At 40.5% G+C, this 24,237-nt stretch overlaps 1 protein-coding gene across 1 annotated transcript in view; it reads left to right on the top strand.

The window, feature by feature from the left end:
• The window catches only part of LOC309890509 (neuronal acetylcholine receptor subunit alpha-7-like), a gene marked incomplete at both ends in the record, with an annotated part of 58,168 nt that extends 46,880 nt beyond the window's left edge, over window positions 1-11,288 (top strand). Inside the window, 2 exons of the mRNA XM_082784410.1 lie at window positions 5,632-5,741; window positions 10,767-11,288. Of these exons, the coding sequence (XP_082640536.1) occupies window positions 5,632-5,741; window positions 10,767-11,288 (632 nt within the window). The remainder of the gene's footprint in view (window positions 1-5,631; window positions 5,742-10,766) is intronic.
• Between the last annotated feature and the right edge of the window lie 12,949 nt (window positions 11,289-24,237).

The following is a 24,237-nucleotide window of genomic DNA, read 5'->3' as shown; positions in this document are numbered from 1 at the left end:
TGTGCAGCAGATGCTTAGGGTGATTTCTTGCAGTTAGTCATACAGCAAATGAGACTGCAAATTCCTAAGACAAGGAAGCAGTGTGGTGCTTTGCCACCTCCAGGAGTTACAGATTGTTTAAGCTATGAGCATAAAATGTTATTAATGGTACTGACTAGAGAGAGAAAATGAGATTAATCTATTGCATCTTCTCTTACCTGCCTGCATGTCTTCAGCTGCTGCCCTTTCATTTTTCTCTGTCTCTTTCCAGTTTTGTGGAATACTTTTCTCCTTCCCTTTTCATGGTCCTTCCTGGTGACCTGCTGATGCCAGGTCTCCTCCCAACCTCTTCCACCCTACAGAAATTCTTATTTGCAGCATTTTTTTATGGTGATCAATGGTGCTTTGCAGAAATCCATGAGTCTTGGATGCACATTGTTTAAAAGAGAAAAAAAAAAAAAAAAAAAAAAAAAAAAAGAAAGAACAGTTTTATTCCTCAAACACTTGCTTCTATTATTCAGCAGCACGTGGGAGGAAAAAGAGATAGAAAATCCATGCCCTCTACAAATACCATAATCAGAAGGTCAAGATGGGGTCTAATCCTGAAGTCTCTCAGTCCTTTAATACATTTCATGTTTGTGAGGCACCAGTAACAATTTTTTTTTGCCTTCTACTGCCAGTGAGACCTAATGGATTAACACAAGGTGTCCCAGCTACAGCAAATGGTAATGACAGACAACTTTTTCTTGCTCTTGTCATCTTCCTTGTCTCTTTACTGTCCGTGTGCAACAGTAAGTCAGGCAGCAAGGCAGTCGGTCCTCCACCTTCTGATTTCCCTTGTCTCCAAGAAGCTCTGCCCATGTACAGCCATCACCTGCTGCAGACTGCGACAGTCCAGACCTGCACCAGTCCTGCTCCATGACATAAGGAGGACGGCTGGAAGTCCTTGTGTTGGCATCTGGGGTTTCCTGCACCCTCCACAGGCGTCAGTTTATTAACCTGGAGCCATTCCAGAGGGAAGAGCAGCGTGTATCTCATTCTGTGCATACTTTCTGGGATTTTTCTGCCATTTTGGGAGAGTTCACCAGAAGTGCTCAGTGCTAAATGATTGAAATGACCTGACTTACAGAAGCTCTGAACCAGTCCTGCACTTCAGATGCACAAACTGGTGCTTGCAGCAAAGAAGGAATATGAACAGGAAAGGCAGTGGCAGGTATCCAACCTCATCATTGTAAATACTTGATCATGACACTCTTTTTTTTGTTCCCCCTCTTCCATAGTAACAGCAAGACTGTAACTGGCCACAATGGAGAAGCTCTGCCTTTCCTATGATTAGCTGTGTTAATAAATCTGGGTAATATACTGCTTTCTGAATCAGTGTTCAGTGATAAAATCAACAAAGTGAAGCATCCATCTGGAATCATTTCACCCCTCAGGGTTTCTGTTTTATTTACCCTGCTCCTAATCAGCCCTTAAACTTAATCCAGTTCCACTCAAGCATCAGATCCAAATAATTTCTGAAATAATCCTAAGGTGCTTTCCTGACATCAAATAAGGGCACAGAGGGTCCATAAATCATGCTGGAAGCTCCTTGAGTTATGAATTGCAAGTCAGTGCCATCCTTTTGATATAGGCAATGTCAGAGGATGTCTGTAAGAACAAATAGCTGTTGTCACTGATATTTTAGAGAGCTTCTGGGTCTCTGTGGCTATATTAGATCTGTATTTGCTATGACAGCAGCACCTGATCTTCTTCTGACTGTGCTGAGATGGAGGCTGACAACTCCCAGATGTTAGAACAGCTGTCCAGGTAGCGTGTTACATCACGCCTCCTTTGGCAAAGGGAATAATATCAGCTGTAGGAGAGCAAATATTTCATGCTTGGAAGACATCAGCCAACAATCTTAAACAGCTTTCCTTTTCACATGTAATTGCTAAAGAGAGTGGCATGCAGCTCTGAAATCAATGGAGAGCATCTAGCAGGCGTTGGTATTCCTGGGCGATGTTGCTGTATAAGGCAGGTATCTGGTGGGGCTGGAAATGCGGATCTCTCCCTTTCCTGGACTGTGGCAGCTGTCCAGGGCAGGGAGTGTAGATGAAGCAGTTGCCTTCTAGAACGGGTCAGTCATTTCCCAGATGTGCCTCAGAGCAGCTGACGCACAGCACTTGGTCCCGTGCTCTTGCTAATGCACCCTGGTCTGGGGTTGCTCTTTGTTCATCCAAGGGCTGACACTACCCACTGGGAGGTGATTTGTTAAAGCCCCTAGCATGACCCATTTTTATGAGGGAAGATCTCAGTAAGCAGGAGCTCTTAAGAAGGATACAGAGAGATGCTTAGTGAGAGAGATTGAGCACTTCCCTTCTGCTGTTTCAGTGAGAGGGGATGAGCTTTTGTGAAATCAGATTCAGATTTAGTCCTGCCAACAGGCACACATGAGGGTAGGGCTTGGTGAAAGCAGCAGCTTCAAAGCCCTAAGCCCGTAAGTGTCACTTGTTTCCTGTGCCGCATTTCATGGGAGAGAATCTCTGTTTTGGTGGCAGTGCTCAGCAACATCAGTGGTGCCCCAGGAGTAGAGTTCATTAATTTGGGCTAATTTGGGCCAAGTGTGGGGCAGCTGCAGCCTGCTCCTCTCCTCATAGGGTGGCTTAAGAAAAGTGAGAAAGTCACAGTCAAAGCAGAGGGTGTGCTAGGTGTGAAATGGGACATCAGTCCTTGTTGCTTTCACCAGGTGATGGGGTTGATCCATCTGTTGTGACGGCTAAAACCTGCCAGGGGCAGAGATGCCAAGTCAGCAGGCTGGAGAATTCTCAAACCATTAAGCAATGCTTTTGGGGAGGTGCATGGGAGATGGCATGGGAGTCTTACTCACCAGTTTTCCTGACTATTGCAGAAGGACCACATTTTTCAGCAGGGAAATAGAAGGCTGTAAGATCAAACCCTGGAAGGGAAGATCAGGAAATGCTGAGTGGGTACACATGTTTTTACGAAGTCGGCATCTGTTTGCCTTGCAGAATTTAACACTGAGTCCTGGGGTCTTTCCTTCCCTTCTACGTGAACCGTCACTGAACCCAGGCCCAGCTTGGTCCTGGTCATCTCTACCTGCATCTCTGTCCCAGTACAAGATTTGGATTGTAGTTGAAATCTTATTTTGATCAAAGATAGACGTGGGGATCTAGCAATTTCTTTGTGAACAATGACTCTTAGGTCTACCTTGCCTTGCCACAGAAGAGCAGGAGACATCATTTATCATGTTGCATACTGGAGCTGTGAAAGGCTAACATGCAAAGCGTGCCACCCACTGCTACTTCCTTCGACCCCTTTCACTGCTGGTTCTTTCGGGCTGGCAAAATTCAAGTCTGGGCTTCTCCATGGATTTGGGGCTTTCTTCCCCTGAGATGAACTCAGCACCTGGAGTGCATGGGTTTACCCATGCCAATTTTGCCAATTTTCATCTCACAGATTCTCTTGTGACTTTTCATTGCCTGACCCTGGTAACTGGGCTGAAGTACAATTCCATATTCCCTCCATCCTTACTTTCCAACTGAAAACTTAACTGTGCCTTGAATTGAACCTACCTGACAAATACTGGATGGTGCTCACCCAGCCATTTCTTATCTATTTTCTTTTGTCTATCATTAGGCAAAAGCAAAAAACACCTTTCTTTATGGCTCCACGGGTCCCCTACAATTCCCAATCTGTTCCTGAAAAAACAGCTTTCCTTGTTTACTAATAGATATCTACAGCAAGTTCCTGACCTCAGTTGCTGGGTTTACAGCACACAAAGTTAAGACTGATTTCCTATCCTAATCATTGGCTTGGACCTTGATAGTGTCAGGTAATACCAGGTACTTTTCAAATTCAACAGGGCAGGTAATTTTGTAAGATTCTGTGAAAAAAATCCAAGCCAAAGCCCTTTAAGTGGATCACTTCAGGCCACACAGTCTTATTGAAGGCACCAAATTTTATGGAATTTACTGTAGTATTTAGTGATTTATGGCAGTAATTAAAACAGTGATACCAACACTTCTCTTGTAAGGGGCAAGCTGGAATCAAATCAGACATCTCCTTTCAACCCCGAGTTTGGGGTCTTTCATGCTGAAGGCTCGTAGTCTTCCTCTCCCCCTTTCTACTTACTTGGCATCATGCCAAGTTTATAGAACATTCTCTTCAAGTCTTGTCTCCCAGCCGTCCTTCAGCTTCTTTCTCCTTCCTCTTTATCTCTCGGCCCCCCCTAACCAGATACCAAAGATCCGCATAGTATCCCATAACAGTCACTAGTTGTTATCAGTTGTTCTGAAACTCCCAGACATCAAACACAAACAGCTTTCTTATTTGATGCTTCACGAGTAATTAAAACATTCTTCCCCAGCCATTCACAGACACATCTATAGCAGTGTTAAGTTAATCTCGAAGAAGACAGGAAAAAAAAACCTGTAACTGTTAGAAATAGAAGTCCAGAATAACAAAAGCAAACAGGTTCATAAATGTAAGGAGTATTTTCTGAAGACTTGATAAATTGACTAGAATGAGGGGGAGACTGGGACACACTGCATCTGTGGTTCAAGAATTAAATTGCCAGTGCAGGGCCCAGAGGCAGACAGGATTCAAACAGAATTGTTCTTTATGGACACAAATTGTTAAAACATTCCTCACACTGTTCTTCTGCCTGGCTGTTGGGTCTGTTCTCTTACGAGTAGGTGCAGCAAAGACCTCTCAATTCACCTCACTCTCAGGAGCATACAGCTGTGAAATTCATCTTGTCTCAGAAACCCACAACTGCCTCTTGAAGCAATAGCAGCGTTGGTTTCAGAAAGGTTGCAGAACCTCATTATTATGAACAAGATTTTTTTTTAATTTGTTTTTCCTGCTGAGGCAGTGGGATGCAGCATTAAGAAATTGAGATAGAAAAACTTGCCTCGGAGTCTTAATTAGATTCTAATTTTTTTTCTGCAAGCTGCAGGAGGGAGGGCTGATGATGGAAGGAGGCTGCAGCCTGTGGTGGTGGTGTCACATTCTCTCCCACATCTCTCCCTGTCACCCAGCTATAATGGTCCCTGGTGTTTTGACACAGATGCCTTCAAATGTCATTAGCCCTGTGGATAATTCTTCTGTATGCTCTGGTGCATCAACCCCACTGCTGGAATGAGGAGGCTCTACTGACACTGAGGAGACTCAGTTTCAGGTCCCAGTTCTGGCTTTCAAGATCTTTTCTTTCCTGCATGGAAGGTTTAAATTTAGCACTTAGAAGGTGGCCCTAAGGGCTGAGGAGGATGTTGAAAAAATGCACCTAACCCCTTGTGAGCAATGATGGCATGAAGGTGTTCCGGTCAGCTCTGCAGGCACCTTGCTGTCCTGGCAGCAGACAGGGAGCAGGTCCCTGGCATAGAGCTGTACATTCCTCTCTGGGAACAAAAACTCACCAACACAAGCCTTTCACTGGTTCTGGCCTTTCTTGGTGGAGAGGAGGGAACTGAGCAGGTAGACTGAAAACCTCAGAGGCCTCAGATGCTCCAATGTTGAAGATCAGAGAAGAGGGTGTTTGGATAAGATGCAGTGCTTCTCAAATGTAGCTCTCAGGGCCTGGGCAAGGAATATTTTTTTATTTTATTTTATTTTTTTTTCCTCCTAACCAAATCCTCCTTCTACTTGCAGCTCAGTATTTCGCTAGCATCATGGTCATCGTTGGTCTGTCTGTGGTTGTAACGGTGCTGGTTCTGCAGTTTCACCATCATGACCCACAAGCCGGAAAGATGCCCAGATGGGTAAGTACCTCTGGTGGTAAATATTCAACAACCTACTGATGGAAAAATTTAAATGTTGTGGCAAACTGATGAGGGGCAGACGTTGTTCCTCATTAACCCTAAGTGTCAATATGGACACTGTTTTACACTGTTACTTTTGCTGTTGGGGTGGAAGAACAAACATACTAAATTGGGGTTTCCATTAAAAATAGCATCTGTTATTTATTTATTTATTTATTTTTAATTTAAACTTTAAACAGGGGTAGGTAAGAGTAATCTCTCTCAGCACCTGCTTTGTAAGCACCAACCCCATGGGCAGCACCTTTGATTTCTTATGCAGCAGACACCAATAAAATGTGGCATTACAAAGCACCAGCAAACACTGACTGGTCTCTGCTGGGCAGTTTGTCTGCTCTGCTCCCTCACAGATTCTCACTGAATTTAACATCAGAGCTGTAATCCCCCAGAACAAAGGCAGGAGGTGAGGCCAATTTGCTTATCTTCTCTTGCAACTGCCCCAGTTACGAGCTGGCTCCCAGAGCTGCTGGAAAACCAGGAACACCAACAACTCATTACTGAACACAGAGCACAGCGATGCTTCTCACAGCTTGGATATGGCTCCTAATGCACCATCAGCAAAAACAGAAAGGCTGGGCTCGCTCTGGCATCAAGGAGATCCCTGGACATCACTGGCTCAGTTATCTGCCCTTTGCTGAAGCATGTCTACTGCTCCAAGTGGAAAATTAATTCTGTCTGTTTCCATCTGATCACTTCTCAGTTCAGCTCACATGTGGACCCTCTTTTCTCTGCAGCAGAAGACTCTGTTTTCCCACTGAGGTCAGGCACCTGTCCCAGATGCCTTTCAGGAGGAATGACTTTATTTTAGATTTTCCAGTTAAAACAAAAGTATGTTGTTTTTTTTTCCTCTCTCATTTCCCTTAGAATAGGTTTCAGAATAAGAAAGTTATGCTTTGCTATTGCAAAAAGAAAAGCAATGAAGGCATAAGCAGATACAAATAGTCATCTGCCTACCTTGGTTTTGCAAACGTCTGCTCCTACAGCATCCTCTAGTACCTCATTCACCACATTTGTCATGCTAGACAATTATCCTGACACAATGTTAAATGTCATAAGCCTACCAATGTCAGCCTGAGAACAGAAATGTTTTCTAATTTGACTTCTCTAAAAATAAACTGCAACATCAGTGCAAATTAAAAAATAAATAAATGAAAGGAAGTCCAAGAGTAATAAGTCTACTAATAATTATTTCTTAAGGTGCCATATCTTTGAAGATCATTTTACTTTCAAGACACCAGAGCATGTGAATTGTGGATAAACCTCCATGCAAGCAAGACTTGAGGGCAAAAATTTGGGTAAACATGTTTCAGATACCTGCCTAGACAGAGTATGTAGCAGCTTAACAGCTCCCACGAGCAATTTTATTATTCCTCTTGCTTTTTGAGGAGCCTGGACAAAATGGCTCATATTAAATATGCTCACAAGGCCTTCCAAGTCAGTTCTTTCTCTCTTTCACAGAATGGCAGGAGATCCTCTCAGGCCTCCTCAGTTATTTTGCTGAGGAAACTGTCATATGGTGCTCAGATTTTGGAGGAAATGATGATTCAGGACTCTTCTGGGAGGTTCTCATGAGAGAGCACAAACCTTAGAGAACAGTGCTGCAAAGTCCCATGGCAACCTCCTGTGCTAACACAGCTGACGAAGACGGGAGCTTCTACTAATTTGGCCAGTTTGGGCATTAGGCCTGGCCATTTTGGCATTAGACCTAACCAGACTCTTGAAACCAGTCTGGGAATACAGGGGCTGGGATGTGAGAAGAGAGGGAATGGAGGACTCTAGATCTATGTTTTGAAGCATGTTGTGTGGGACTCATGAGCCCACCAGAGACCTGCTGCTAAGCTTTGTGACTACCACCTGGTCTGTGCCTGACAACATCTGGACCAAAGGATGAAAGAATCAAAACTGCAGATAAAAGAAGACCTGGTTGAGTAGTCTGGGGTCTTGCCACAGAGCTGCTGAGGTCCACCCTCTCATCTGGAAACACTGAGTATAAAGAATTAACACTCCTGATGAACATGGTTCAGTGCCCTGACTGCTGAACTGGTGAACTGGCATGCATTAAAACAAACAAACAAACAAACAAACAAACAAACCAAACAAACAAACAAACAAACAAACAAAATAGAAACAATAAAACCAACCAAACAAAAAACAATTATGAAGCAAAAACTCTTTAATGGACCGCTGCAAAGAGCAGATGATAAGACTATGGAATATGCAGAACAGGCAAGTTGACAGGGCTAAGGGATCTCAAGAGAAAAAAAATGACAGGTATGCGGGGAAGAGCCTAATTCCACAAAATTGGGCATTAGTCCTCTGCAATACATGCCCAAGTCTCAGTTACTAGGATTCATGGCACATTCTCCATTTTTCATTTTTTCCTGTCCCCCCTCTTTCAAGGCATGTTACATTTTTCTGTCCCAGACAGCTTTACAGACTTTTGCTCAGTGAAAAAAAAAAGGGATATAATACATCTGTCTGCAGAAAGTAGGAAATACTGTTTTTTTTCCTCTGCAATTCCAGTTTCATCAGATTCCCCTACCAGCTACTTTCTCCCCACACTCTCCTCCTCCTCACAAAGCCAGACACCAGTGTACTGCAGAGCTCTCGCCCTAGTTGACTGGATAACATTACACAATTATTTTCACCTCCTGCTCCGATGCAATTAGTGCTGGGGTAAGTTCCAGGGGAAGGCACTGGGTTTGTGTGGAAGCAGCGTCAAACCTAGCCAACTGCACTGCTGAAACATCTGCTTTCTAAACTTTTCACAACTGAGCAGTTTCTTTTCCCTGCCTGTCTCTCAAGGGCTTGGTGTTTGGCCTTTGGGCCAGAGGAGGGAGGAGATATGAGTGTTAGTTTTTAAGCTCTCTGCAAGTTCTTGCTTTTTCCCTTACTCCACAGTTGAGAATTGTGCCATTCTGTCTATTAATCTTAGATGATTTACTAGAGCCTGCATCTTTCCGAGAGAGAAGCTTAAATCCGAGGTGTTCAGTCGTGGTATTTGCTGGTTACTCAGCTCAGAAGTGGGATCTCATGGCAACGTGGCACTTTTTAAAACATCTGCTGAAATAGCGTGAGGCAAAGTCCAGCTTGCTGACAATCTGAGAGTGGATAATATCAAGTGTGAGGTTCAGCTCCACCAACCCACCTCTGCTGGCAAGCAAAACGATTGGATAGGTGAGAGGTATAGGACAGAGAGCACAGAGAGCAGAAAGGGTGTGGTGGTGGCAAGGTTGCAACAGTGGCAGGCTGCTAACTTCTGAAGGTGGCATACCTGTGCCATTCCTCCACAGACACCCATAAATGACAGTGCAGATGAGAATGTAGGCTCATACCATCAAATCCTGGCTGTTTTCTGATAGCTCCTGTGCCGTGTCTGTCTCCTGAGTTAATTGGCATGACAGACCATTTTGATGCCTGAGCATCTCTGTTTTCAAAGAAATATTGCATTTTGAAGTTCAAGCAAATTAAAAGCTGTGTTGCTTTCTTGCACATATTTATTTTTCTATGGGAAATGGGCTTGGCTATATTTATAAATCTAATTTCCCTAGGGAGCAAACACTTTGTCTTGAAAGGAAAAGTAACATTCACATAGAAAAAAGCTTTTTACCTCACGTCTCCTTCCAGAGCTAAGAGACTTATTAACATTTTCTAATAAGAAAGTTCGCCTGGTGCAGTATTCTGGAATTTCATGGTACTGAAGAATAAATTTGTCTTTCTCCCCCTTGCCACAAACACTGTTAAAATACTGTTAGTAATTAAGACCTTATTTTTTTCAATGATGTTTCATTTTCTGTCTAAAGGCTGTCAGAGGACATTATAATTAAGTAAGTTCAATTAAATTGAGGACAGATTTTTTTAAGCTGCTACATTACAGTTTTCTGTTTGTCTGTGCTGACCACGGAGGAAATAAATGAAACAGTTAAAGCCCTTGGGAAAAACAGACAAACAAACAAACAAACAAACAAACAGTAATTTGAAACACAGGAAATATTCTTCATGATGAAGAGTAAATGATTCATTAATAGGAGAGAAGCAGGAAGGATCACAGAAAACAGTACGAGACTGCAAACCACAAGAACACTTACTGTAGAATTTCAAAGTTGTGTAACCATCTTCCACTTTCTATTGCTTGGGGGTTTTATTAGTATTATTCCCAACTGTGGTAATTAATGCTTTCTCCTTTCTGAAATTATGCTTGTAATTACAGCAGCAACTTGACGTGCTTGCTGCAATTTCCGCATCCCTGTATCTTCACTGTGCAAAACGTAGGAGACAACTCAGCCTCTATCTAAAACAACCACGGTGGCAGAGGGTGGTGCTGAGCTATGTGTGGCTGACATGACTGCAACTAGAAATGCAGAAAGAGTCCTGTTCTTCCCAAAACCAGTGATCACTTTTGTTTTTTCCCAAACAGCAGATTATTGGACTTGCAGCCAGAATGACAAAGTCATTACAGAGGTCCTCTCTCTCCCTGGAGTAACTCATGAGCACCATGCAAATGTCCATTTTGTATACATACTGCTTGCAGGACTTCACAATTACAAGATCTACTGATTTAGTTCACAACAAATGATGTCGAATACAGGAATTATAGGAGGCTCAGATTTCAGGCAGGACACCAGAAGATCGTTTCACAAGGAAAAAGAGATGGATGCACTCTCCGCATTTGTCTCAACTGATGACCTTTACAAGAAATGTACACTCCACAGTCTGCCATGTGCAGGTTAGAGCATTCTCACAATGCTTCAAGCAATTGTACACATGATTATGGGGAGACAACAGCAGCCAACAAAAGCATTAGGACTTGAACTGCCCAGTCTAACTTATTTTCTGTTTTTCTTTAGAAACAGCAGCCAGTCATTCTAGCAGAACCTACAGACTGACTATAACAGTCACTGAGTGTTTCAAAACCTGTTAAATTGCACTAAATTTCCATTTATTTATATCATGACCACTTTCTTTCAGGTCCGTGTCATTCTGCTGAATTGGTGTGCGTGGTTTTTACGTATGAAAAAACCTGGAGAAAACCTAAAGCCCCTCTCTTGCAAATATAGCTACCCCAAGCACCATCCAAGCGTTAAGAGCGTGGAGATGAACACCCTGCCTGGGCACCAGTCCAGCAATGGCAACATGATCTACAGCTACCATGCAATGGAGAATCCATGCTGTCCCCAGAACAATGACCTCGGTAGCAAGAGTGGAAAGATCTCTTGCCCCTTGCCAGAAGACAATGAGCTTGTTCAAAAGAAAGCTTTAATGGATACTATCCCAGTGATTGTGAAGATCCTGGAGGAAGTTCAGTTCATAGCAACGCGCTTCAGGAAGCAAGACGAGGGTGAAGAAATCTGCAGCGAGTGGAAGTTTGCAGCTGCAGTTATAGACAGATTATGCCTGGTTGCATTTACCCTTTTTGCCATCATTTGCACATTTACAATACTCATGTCTGCTCCAAACTTCATAGAAGCTGTTTCAAAGGATTTTACATAAGGATTTCAAAGATAAACACAAAGAGCAGAAAGGTAACTTAAAAGTGAATATTACCAGTAATTCTGCTAAGTAATTTAACTCAAAAGAGAGAAGTGTACTTTTATGTGCTAACATACACTGATGGGGATAAAATTAATTTTAGGAGATAATTATTACTGATGTTAGTAATTGTAGCTACTGAATAGTATACATATTGAGCTCTGTTACTTATTTCCTAGACTAATTCCACGCGTAATTCTGTCATCATCTGCTACAAATAATAGACAAGAATTCAAGTGCACAATGCATTTATTACAAGTTAACAGTAGTGTCAATGTGTTACTATGTATTTGTGAACTTTTAAATATTGTTAATAAGTTAAATGATATATTCATGACTGTAAGATTTACAGCATTTTATTGTTTTCAATCTCTTTATGGTTTATCATTTTTGTTTAGTGCGGTTGTGAAATTTACTTCTCAGATTTGACAGACATCTCTCTGCAGTTTTATGATCCTGAATATTGCATATAAGAAAATAAACTATCATCTTCTTAGCTCTTACCAGTGCAGTGTCTGGAATGTTTTATCAGTAAATATGTTAACAGACTTTATTATTATTATTGTTATTGTTTTTTGCCAGAATATCACCTTTCTGTTAATTTGTTTCTAATGTATGAAATGTTGGCTGTTGAGGATGGAAAGAAAATTCATGCTGACAGTCACACATATCATTAACAGAACACCTCCAGTGCTCTTGCCGCTTAACTGTAGCTGTCATCTTCACTTAATCTGAAATATCTCTGATTTCTTGGGTCACAGTTGCCAACATAGAGTGATTAACTCTGTGTGATTAGGGCAATAATGTTGGCTTTGCATAATCCGTAGCAAATTTGCCAATGATTTCATTGGTGTCAGATTCCATATTTATTGTCCATGGTCTACACCACATTTAAGCAACATTTTTTGCAAATCTTTTAGTACAGTCCACTTTCAAGCTAGGTGTATATGACTTTGTTAAAAAGATTGTGTAAAAGGTTATTTTTATTTTGCTAAATTCTCATGCAGCAATGTTTCAATTAAAGTATCAAAGTATCAATTAATAAAAAAATATATATATTTATATCATGACATTTGGCTGGAAGATATTGGCAATACGGCACTCTTCTCAATAGCTTCTTTCCATTCACTGATGTCGTGGCGATGACACCTTTCTTGGTATGATTTTATTTTGCCAACTGATCACCACAGACCTGCAAAAGGATATGATCTGATCCAGGCACCTCCCCTCTTTGGGGTAACACAGCACTTTTCTAAGTGTTCGCTAAAAGAAAACATCAACTTATTGTTTTCTCTGGCTGGCCCACACCTTCCTTTTCTTCCAAGTCTTAGTGCACCAGAATTAATATTTCCCATACCTGCTTGTTGAATCCTTCTCACCATCAGTATTGGAGAGAAAAAGAAAATTAGCAAGAGAACTATTACTCAAGAGAAAACGTTTCAATTTAAAAGGTGATGGTGAAGCTGATAGCTATACAGTCTTCAGGAACAAGAAACTATTTCTTTTAGGATCAGGTTCTTGAGCTTCTCCTCTAGTGCTCTTTATTACGGGTGTGATGGCTCCCTTCAGACAGAGACTTCACTGTTATGAATGCTACCTCTGTAGCTTTGAAATTAGACCATCACATCAATGGAGCTATCACACCACTTGGAGTTGTGTTCAAAAAAGCACCCTGGTGGTTCTGACTACAGCTGCCTGTTCAGTATTTCATGTAGCTTTTGTGCTCTGTACTTATGGCAGTTTCTTCAGCTCTGGGTGCAGATCAGAGGGGTAGCAATGATTTATGGTTAAAAACCTCCACTAAAAATTCAATCCATATTTCTGAGATCTTGTTCTCCTCCACAGGAGCTTTAGTGCTCTAAGTACTTCTTTCTGGGCCAGCAAGACAAAACTGCCATGATCTCTCATTCTTTCTCCTGCCCATTTTGTTGCTTCTGCTTACGAAATTGACCTTGCAGAATGCAATTCAAGAGTGGTTTGCCTATTAAAAATATCTTAACTGAACTGCAGTACTGGTATGGGGTTTTGGGTTAGTCATATCAGGCTCTGTTCCTGGACTGCAGCTGAAGTGCTCACTGTATATTATTGCTTTAGTTACAGGGACAATAGATGAATAAAAAGCCTAAATATCATTTACTTCTGCAGTTGATGATGCAGGATGCTAAATGACCTTTGGAACACTTGCTCAAGGACCACTAATATTTTTGCTTGAAGATCTCCATTTTGAAAGTAATCTCCAGTGACAGGATAAAAAGATAAAAGCTAAAGTTAAAGCACACAGTCAGAATAGCTTAGTGTTCTAATGCAAAGCATGATTTTTCAAGAAACGTAGATTTGTTGTATAAGAGTCTTTTTAACTGAATGTGTATATGTTAGGATCGGAAAAAGGACAGAAACTGTCTGAAAACAGCAACGGAATATTAATTTCAATCATTTTTGTTTTATTAATTCCAGTGCAAATAAAAATTTCAATTTACAGTTTACTATGTAATACTGTTACATAGCAGGGCTGGACTGTCTCTTACAGAAGTGTTCTAAAACTCAAATTATGTTAGCTCTATGCAGTTTACAAATCTTTATAACTAGACTGAAACTGCTTTCTGCTTACTTGTTAAGATGACAAAGTAAAGCAGATCCTTTTGATATTCAGTAGTCACTTAACCTTTTGGAAGGTAATAGCACCATCAGCACAGAAATTGTAGAGTGACCTAGTTTAAAATGGCCCAGAAAATAGTCACTGTACACACAGGACAATGCAGAATAAAGTGCCAATACATTTAATATTTTTCTGAGAATCACAGCACCCTTGGAGAGGATGATGCGTCATCTGTATTTACTGATAAACAGTCCTTCATGACATGGCTAAATAGTGTCACAGAGTATCTGTCAAAGTACTACATAATTCTAAGAGAAGGAAAAAAATCCCAAAATGACTACAAAGGGTAAAAGGCAAAAAGGAACTAGCCCACAATGTCCCTTACAAAGTCGAGGCACAAGTGATACATGAAGAGCATTGATCCTCTTACCCTTCCCAGGTAACACAGAAACATAACAGTAAAGGCCCTTATGCATTGTCTTTTGCTAAAGAGAGCCTTATTTCTTAGAAGGCATGGTAGGTTTCTGGTATGGTAGTATTCAGCATAAGAAGATGAGAATCAGCCCTGATTTGTTCATGAAGCATAAAAAACAATAGATACCATCAATGTCTAATTTTCACTTTGACTCGGGTTACAATGTTTTCTGAGGTGTCTTGACTCAAATACCTAGATACACCTGGAACAATATGTTTTTCAATCTTCTTACAACACTGGCAGTCACCCTTGAAAGTCTGCTGTTTTGCCTTCCACCATGGAAAGTGTGGCTGTATAACTTCTATCAGTGCATATGAGAAATGTATTTACTACAGTAAAACCATATAGTTCTTTAGAACTAACATTAACTTTTTCATATTGATAATAATAAAGATGTAGAAGATTTTTGAGCCAAAAATATTTTCTTATACTAAGTTACCACACTCCCTGAGTAAGAGAGTTGTATAAATCAGCAGAATATTATTGAAGAACATGGCTAACTGTGGGGTTTATACTATAAGAGTTCCAAACGTTGTGAAACCACCATGGAAATAAATAGAGGTGAATCCATCTGACTAGGAAAGGGGGTACCTTTCCTATGCCTGTTGCTTGTAAACAGGGGGTGTCTTGTGGGTGAGGTGGCATTGGTAGCTGTCTTGGCCATAGAAGCCATGAGGTAGTAGAATTCAAAACATTTGGTCATAAAAGGAAAACACATGCCAAAACCTGGATTTGGGGAGAGCAGATTTCAGACTGCTCAGGGAACTAGTTAGAACCACTGCTGTAGTGGTTGGCAACCCTGCCCAGAGCAGGCGGGTTGAAACTAAATGATCTTTAAGGTCCTTTTCAACCCAGGCTATTCTATGCTTCTTGTGGGTCCCTTCCAACTCAGATATTCTATGATTCAATTAAAATCTCTTCCATCAATCTCCTCTTGCTGGAATTTGGAATATTTTGAACCTCTGTAAAGCATTCATTGAGAATACATGTATGTCTGTGCTAAGGGCTCAGAAAAGAAAATTTGCCTGGAAGACCTCCCCTTACCAGAATTCCACATCCAGTTTGGAATTATTAGCAAAACAAGGGTTTCTTATATTTTTTCCTCCTGATTGCATGCAGAGCAAGGGAGAAAGGACCCAAAATATACAAAACTTCCCATTTCAATTTTTGTAAAAATGCGTATGCTCAGAAAGTTGGCTCCCTTTCTCTCATGTTGAACAGACTGAAGGCTGCTAGGGGTCTACTGTGCTTTCACACAGGTTTTGCACAGGAAAGAGTAGAAATGTCTCTTGGATTTATATTTGACACGGTAGCTTTTAAAGATAGACTCCATCACAACTGTTTTCCGTCACCATTTAAGATTCTCTTTGGATCTCTAGCTCTGACTCCTTATCAAATATCACGCAATTCATTCACACAATCTTTCTACTGACCAACATGGGATCAACAGCAGCTGTGTTTCAAGTGCTTCCAACATAACTAATCTTAAAACTCAAATAACAGAGGATTTATAGTTTTCCAGATGCATCCCAGACATATTTTACAACTGCTTGGGAATCACTAGCACCTAATTATATAGACTAGATTCCAATACTTTAAAATACACCTTCCATATGAGATCAGACAGAACAAGGTAATGACCTGAGATTGATGCTGTGCAATAGCTGGGAAGGCTCAAGCTGCAGCAATGCTGGATACACTATTTCAAATGTGCCAGAAGGGCCTTTCTGCAGCACATCCTTCCCATTGCTCTGAATTTTCATATGCCTCGAAGACTAGCAGCAGGCTGAAATCCCAGTGTCCAGAAACATACTCCACTACCATAATGGTAATGATGAACAGCAGAGTTCTCAGCAGCTGTGCTGTGTGAATTTTGTGTTTCAATTCCAAATGGCTTTTGGAGAGAAGACTACACAGCAAACTTGGGTTGGCATCTTCTTTCATATGGGAGCTGAGCAGCTCCCATAGTTAAAGCTGAAAGACATCAAGTTCAGCATGACATTCCCAAATCCTTAACTAATAAAGTGAGATACTTGCATCTACTGCTGTCCTGAGATAAAATTTTGTACTCAGCTTCCTAAGGGCTTTGGAGAAGAATATTCTGCATTGGCCCAGAGAGCAGGAACTTTTTTTTTTTTTTTTAAATAAAACTATTATAGATTTTTTTTCCACCTCTTCTGTCATCACCACAAAGCCAGCAATTATTTTTGAGTGTTTCCAGAGAGACTTCAAGTCATAATTTTAAAATGTTACAGAAACAGAAGTTAACCACATACCTCTTATTTAAGGCTCTGGGTTTTGTTGTTGTTGTTTGTTTATCTGTTTGCCTTTTTAATTGTTGCTTCTGCAGAGTAAGAATAACATCATATATATAAATATATAAAGTCTCAACTTTTTGTGTTTGGGTATCTGTGAGAGGATCAGTTTTCAGAGCAAGAAACAGCCAGGTTCTCACCACTGTTGAAAAAGATTGCCAAGTGAAAATCTGAGCTTTTGAAAATTAGTTGTTGATAGTAAGCATCTGCGTAGCATGGAAGATTCTTGTGAACTTGATAGAATTTGTTAGTGGGAGAGCGGAAGACCTATTTGTAAGGAGAACTCTCTGTTACACAATACCAGGGGATGCATGTCAGGGTCTGGACATGAGGAGTCACTTCCAAAACTGGTATGAAACAAAAAGTCAACCATGTTTCTGCCCATGTGTTTCCTCCAGAGCTGCTATAAAATGGAAGCTGTGGGTACTGTGGACATCTAATCAGCAACAACCTGATTTGTCATTTTAACAGGCTTTAATGCAGAAATAGTATAAAGTGACTTTTGTCATCACTTCTGTTATTAATATTGGACATGCCCAGTTCCATGAACACATTAAAAGAGCCTGTCTTTTATCTAATTGACTGAAGATCACATACTAGTTCCATGTTGTAATTCAGTGACCATATGTTTTCTACTACATGTTAGTAAAGTGTTCTTGGCAAAATAACAAAGTGTTTTGCTTGCAGACAGACCCTATGTTTCCCCTCAGTTGAGTTTTTTGTTTGTTTGTTTGTTTGTTTGTTGTTGTTGTTGTTGTTTTTTCCTGGATGGCACTGATGGAGTATGTCTAATGGAATTCCTGAACAGATAAATGTATCATAGAATCATAGAATATCCTGAGTTGGAAGGGACCATTAGGATCATCGAGTCCAACGCCTAAAAAAAAATAAAAAATAAAAAATGTTAAAGTGTAAAAAGTGAAAATGTTTTTTTGTCAAGTGGCAAAGCCAGCTGTTTGGGATTCAGTGTTCATCATGTGCAGAATCTTGTGGTATTATTCACCAGTTTAAATGGGCAGAGGACACATAACTAATTTCATCTTTTCAGGCATGCACTATGTTAACTCCCTTTCAGGTTGTAACTCACTGGTGTACTTCTAACATCTTCCTTGTGTTAGGAGAAAATCTCACTCAGAGCTTTGTATTATCTTGAGCTCAGAGATAACATTATGGCAGGTGCCTGGCATGGGAGTCTTAATTTGCTGCAGAGAGGGCATCCTAAGGGCATCCTAAGGACAGGACATATATACTGAACATTTAGCAGTAAATGTTGGATTGAGCATTTCACTTTCCTTACAAAACACTGCACCTGTCAAGGGAGAGACAAGTTCCCTTGGCTGATATCAGCTTTTTCATAACCAGGCTCAACATCAGTATCGTCATGTATCTGTAAACCTTTTAAGGAGTAAAGGTGAACACTTCCTGACAGGAGACTCCATTAACAAATTACACATCTCTGAAAATCATGAGCTGTGATTAAGTCCATTTTACCTTTCAGTCTTCCTTCCTAAACCTTCTATGAGTTTATAGAATAGTCTCAGGAGTGAGGCTAACAAAATCCTGGTATGGACTGTATGAGAAAAAAAAAAAAAAAAAAAAAAAAAAAAAAAAAAAAAAACCTTTCTATACTGTGATAGACGTTTGTAAGCTAAGAAATTTGCAAAACCCAACATATACTGGATGGTCAAAAATCAGTCACATATTTTAGGTCCAATCAATCTTTTTCCAAGCTGAAGTAACTGATACTGAAGGAAGGACCATTTGTGGGTTCTTTTGAATGTATTGCCCCAGAGAAGGGGGGGCATGGATGAAGTTCAGTCTCCAGATCATGTGTAGTCACTGCAGGCCTGAAAGGAACCTGACAAAGCAAGCACATGTCACCAGTATGGCTTCAAGTCTCACAAAAATGTCTCCTGCCACTGGTTTATGTTTACATTGAGCACAAAAGCAAAAATCCTTGTGGAACAAGTAAGGTAACTTCAAGTTGCTCAGCTTTCTGAATAAGATCTTCTCTGAATACTGGGTGAGACAGAACCTGTACCTAAACCTATTTTCTTCATCTCTGTCTCTCTTAACAAAGGGAGCCAAAGATTTCAGTGCTGTATTTGCTGACATTCAGAAAGCACAGTCCACAGCCACGCCTCATTCAGTGGTTTTACATGGAAGAGAGCCACTACGTGTGCAGAATGTATGTAGTGTTTTTGGCTGACCCTGTCCTTGTGGAGAATGTAAATTCCAGCTAACACCAGGCAGATATGAGAGACTGTACTGTCTATATTTGAGGTAGAATTAGACCTTGTTTCACAAAAAACGTTATATTGTCAACTTACTCTTTTCTTATTGACTGAAGTAAAGATTAATGAATGACTTGCACAGTGAGAAACACCTAAACTCCAGTTTATTCCTGTACTTTTCAATTCTAGGAAACATTAATGACACAGACTCTCTGTGATTCCAACTGATTTCATAGACATAAAGAAATCTCATTGTTTTTGTTGTTCACAAGCAGTATACCTGAAAGGTGGCAAGGATGTCAGAAGTGATTTCAAATAAGACTTGCAGCTGGGGTTCTATGTTCACACCTCAGTATCTAAGTGCAGGTTACTTTTATTTTGAATGGTCTTCAGAGCCTTTGCTTTTCACAGATTATCTAAACTAAGGGCTCAACTATGTAGGCCTCCAAAAAATGTGCAGAGATGGGTTCTCCTGTGTAGTGGTTTTACTCATCTATGCAGCTGGGCTGCACCACAGCCTGCTCTCTCACTCCCTCTCCTCAAAGGGAAAGTGCAGAAAATATGATGTAAAAGGCTTAAGGGTTGAGATAAGGACAGGGCACTGTTGCCCATTTCCATCATCTTTGCACCCTCCTCTCAGATGTTTATTGCCACTTATAAGACCTTCCCTGAGCTTCCTCTTCTCCAGGCTGAACAGTCCCAACTCTTTAGTCTCTCCTTGTAGGAGAGGTGCTCCTGCCACTTGACCATCTTGATGGCCCTACACTGGACTCTTTCTAGTATGTGTAGGTCTCTCTTACATTGGGTGCCTCAGAACTGGACACAGTACGCCAGGTATGGCTTCAGCAGTGCTGAGGAGAGGGGAAGGATCACCTCACTTGACCTGCTGGCCATACCTTGCTAATGCAGCCACATCATATATAGTTAGACAAAAAACTACCCAAACGAGATATCTCAGGCTGTGTCATCCATGGCAAATGCCATACCTCTTCAATACATGTGTAAATCTAAGCAGGGAAAGCATTTCAGTAGCACAGTTGTGGCTGCTTAGTAACCATGTAAACTGCTGTGAGATTTATGCATTTCAGGTGATGTAAGTGTTAAAATTTTCTTTTAGCAAATAAATGAAATTAAGAGCTAAGGGAATATTTAAAAAATTGGTGTTGGAAAAGGATGTTATTTTCACTAATGGAACAAAAGATATCTATTTTTGCTATGACATCTCATCATGAACATCTATTTGAATAGATGATTTTTCTAATTGCCTAAGACTTCCAACTCCATTTAGAGATCCTTCCTTCTTTTCCACTTATGTGCAGACAATACACAAACAAGTCAGACACAGTCATTCTTACACCATGTTTTTCTCATGGACACCTGTGCCTGTTGCAGATAGGAATACAATTACTGACCACCATAATTTTGAAGGTGTTTAATTAGTTTCTGTTTTGTGACAGGTTTAAAAGAGTTTAATCTTAATTGAACTATTATTCAAGGTTTTCTACTTAAAACATAATGAAAAGCATTGATTTAAAAACACCTGTAGGAAATTTTACTCCCACATGGTTATCTTTTATTTTGAGAGGAATGGTTTTATGCCAGGTATCTAATCACTGTGTAACATGCAATCTAAGAGTAGCCAAATCCTCAGTTAAAATAACTAGGTATGATCCCATGAAATGCTATTTTGTCTATTCCATACAGCCAGATAACATTTGCATCACTGGCCTGGGGAGGGATGGGGGGGAGGAAGGTATTCTGAAAGAGGCTTTCAACACTGTAATTTGTCCCAGTAACACACTTATAATCTGCCTTGTAAACACCAATTGCCATTCAGAACTCTTACTTCTTGAAGTGTTTGGATTGTTACTCCTAAGTGTTTATGCTGTGTTGCAGTTGTTAACATTTAGCAGATAAATATATTTAATATTAAAAAATCTGTTTTGATTAATCTTACATGCTTTATATTCACTAGTCATCATACCTTTTTGAAGATATTCACATGCATAAATGAGAATTTACTGCCTAATTATGCTTTATGCAACAATTTTCATGCACTAACAGTGGATTATGATCGTTTTTTTTTTCCTCCTTTTAACATTCAAAGTACAGCAATTTTTCACGGGTATTAGAAGTTTGGCTTTTTATATGCTATATGCATATTTACTATTTTGTTATGTGAAACTGGCATTATGACAAGTGCACTTTTATTAGAAACATAGAATCATTCAGGTTGGAAAAGACCTCAAAGGTCATCTAGTCCAACCTTTAACCTAGTACTACAGTCCACCACTAAACCATGCTACGAAGTTCTAAACCTACGTGTTTCTTGAAGAACTCCAGGGATGGTGGCTCAACCACATCCCTCTGCAGAGCCTTCCTACCCTTGAGTAGATCAACACTCATGCCTAACTTGGTGGCATCTGTAAACTTAACTGAGGGTGCACTCGTCAAGATCACTGGTAAAGATATTGAAGAGAACTGGCCCCAGTATGGAGCCCTGGGGACACCACTAATGACCATTCTCCACCTACATTTAACTCCATGCACCACTACCCTCTAGGCCTGCCTACCCAGACAGTGTTTAACCCAATGAACTGTACACCCATCCAAACCTTGAGCAGACAGATTCTTCAGGAGAATGCTGTAAGAAATTGTGTCAGAAGTCTTACTGAAATCCAGGTAGACCACATCCACAGCCTTTACCTCATCCACTGAGCATGTCAACTTGTTGTAGAAGGAGATAAGGTTCATAAGGCAGGACCTGCCTTTGATAAACCCATGATGACTGGGCCTAATCACCTGGTTATAACGTATGTGCTGTGTGATGGCACTCACAATAATCTGCTCCATGAGCTCCCCTGACACTGAGGTCAGACTGATAGGCCTATAGTTTCCCGGATCCTCCTGATGCTTCTTGTAGATGGTGTCACATTTGAAAGCCGCCAGTCAATTGGGACCTCACTTGGTAGCCAGGACTGCTGAGAAATAACGGAAAGAGGCTTGACAAGCACTTCCACCAGCTCCCTCAGTACCCTTGAGTAAATCCCATCTTGTCCCATAGACTTATTCACATCTAAGAGGAGTAGCAGTTCACTCACTATTTCCTCATGGATTATGAGTGCTTTGTTCTGCTCCCTGTCCCTATCTATCCACTCAGGGGGCTGAGTACCCGGAGGACTACTGGTCTTGTTGTGAAAGACTGAGGAAAAAAGGCACTAAATACCTCAGCCTTTTCCTCATTTCCTGTCACTATGTTTACTCCCACATCCAATAAAGGACGGAAATTCTCCTTAGTCCTTCTTTTCTTGTACTTATAATATTTATTTATTTATTTATTTATTTTTAATTGTTTTTAACAGGACTAGCCAGACTGAGCTCCAACTGGGCTTTGGCCCTCCACTTTTTCCCTGCACAGCCTCACAACATCTTTGTAGTCCTCTTGAGTGGCCACCTTTTCTTCCAAAGGTCATAAACCCTCTTTTTCTTCCTAAGCTCTAGCCCTAGCTCTCTGTTCAGCCAGTCCAGTCCTCTTTTGCACCAACTCATCTTTTGGCATGTGTGGATGGCCTGCTCTTGTGCCTTTAGGATTTCTTTCTTGAAGAGTGTCCAACCTTCCTGGACTCCTTTGCCCTTCAGAACTGCCTCCCAAGGGACTCTGCCAACCAGCCTCCTTAATTGGCCAAAGGCTGTCCTCTGGAAGTCCAGGGTGGCAGTTCTGCTAAACCCTCTCTTTACTTTTCCAAGAATTGAAAACTCTATTAAGTCACTTGCCCAAGGCAGCTTCCAACCTTCACATCACCCACAATTCCTTCTCTATATTTTGCCCTGCAAAAGGCCTAGCAGAGTGCCATCGCTAGTTGTCTTAGACTGTTTATTCTCATCTATGTTGTATGTCCAGCAGACATCTGGTATATTGAAATCCTCCATGGGAACAAGGGCTAACAATTTTGAGACTTCCCCCAGCTGCTTGTGGAGTATTTCATCTGCCTCTTCGGCCTGGTTAGGTGGTTTATAACAAACGCCCACCAGGACATCTGCCTCATTGGCCTTCCCCCTAATTCTCATGCATTAACATTCAATCCTGTCATCACCATTATTGATCTCAGGACAATCCAAACACTCCCTAATGTACAGGGCTACCTATCCCTTCTGTAGAGTTTGTAGCCGTCCATTGTAGTGCTTCCAGTGAGAAGTGAATTTATTAAACAGTGGACCAATTTTCACTGGTTTTAACAACCAGACTTTATAATACAGAATATCAGCACTGAGAAAGATATGTGACACTGAAATATCATAGAGCTTGGACAAGATATTGTTAATGAGCCCTAGAAAATTTCCTCACTGATTTTCCCTCATCCTTGTGCTGTTGACCATGGCTGCAACTCAGATATTATTGTAATTAAAATATCGGTCTCTTTATATAGGACAGAGGATAGATAATAGAAAAACAGGAATCCTTCAGAGCACTTTCCAACTGAAGTCTCATGTTTACTACTCTTTCCTTCCTCTTTATTTATTTATATATATATTTTTTCCATGGGAAATGCTTCCATGCAGTATTTGGAATGATGGTCTTATTTAAGTTGCTCCATTCAAAATTTAAAATTGCTGTTCTACACCAAATGTCTACTTGTTCTCAGCTATTTAGTAAAAGAACAACTGCACAGGAAAAATATTCCAAGGAATTGGGAAAAAATATATTTTTTAATTTTACACAGCATCTATTCCTTTGCACTAAATTGTAGACCATGAATACTACTTAAATCAAAGATAAATGTTCCAAGTTGGTTTCAAGTGTTTATTAATACTTTGTGCTGATCATTCTAAGGACAATTTTCACTGTTTCCTTCATAAAGAGGTTTATTCTCCTCAGCATGTTCCTAATTTTGCCAGTAAAATCCTTAGGTGTATTACTGAATGAGGTCTTAAACATAAGAAAACGTATTCAAATTTTAATACTTTGACTTAATTATCTTAGGACTAGATGTTATTAAATTCTCATTTCAAGCCTGGCGGAACAAAGTTTATTAAATATCATGTCCTTTATCTTCCTTATTTTCTAGGAGGTACAACCTCCATCTTTATTGTGCTAGGATTTCAGTTTATTGCTGTAGAAGTCTAGTTTTTATAATTAATATTGCACTGTAGACATAAATTGACATTTCTTCTCCCTAACAGAGGGCTATGATGTAAGTAAACTGTTTCTGTTCAAAACTGCATCTAAAATCTCAAGTTGATATATTTGCAAAAGGACTGATATGTGTATTGATGCTTGATAAATTTGGAA

This window comes from Aythya marila, assembly GCF_965140915.1.
Source record: "Aythya marila genome assembly, chromosome: Z".
NCBI lineage: Eukaryota > Metazoa > Chordata > Aves > Anseriformes > Anatidae > Aythya > Aythya marila.
This window is presented reverse-complemented; position numbering and strand designations above follow the sequence as displayed.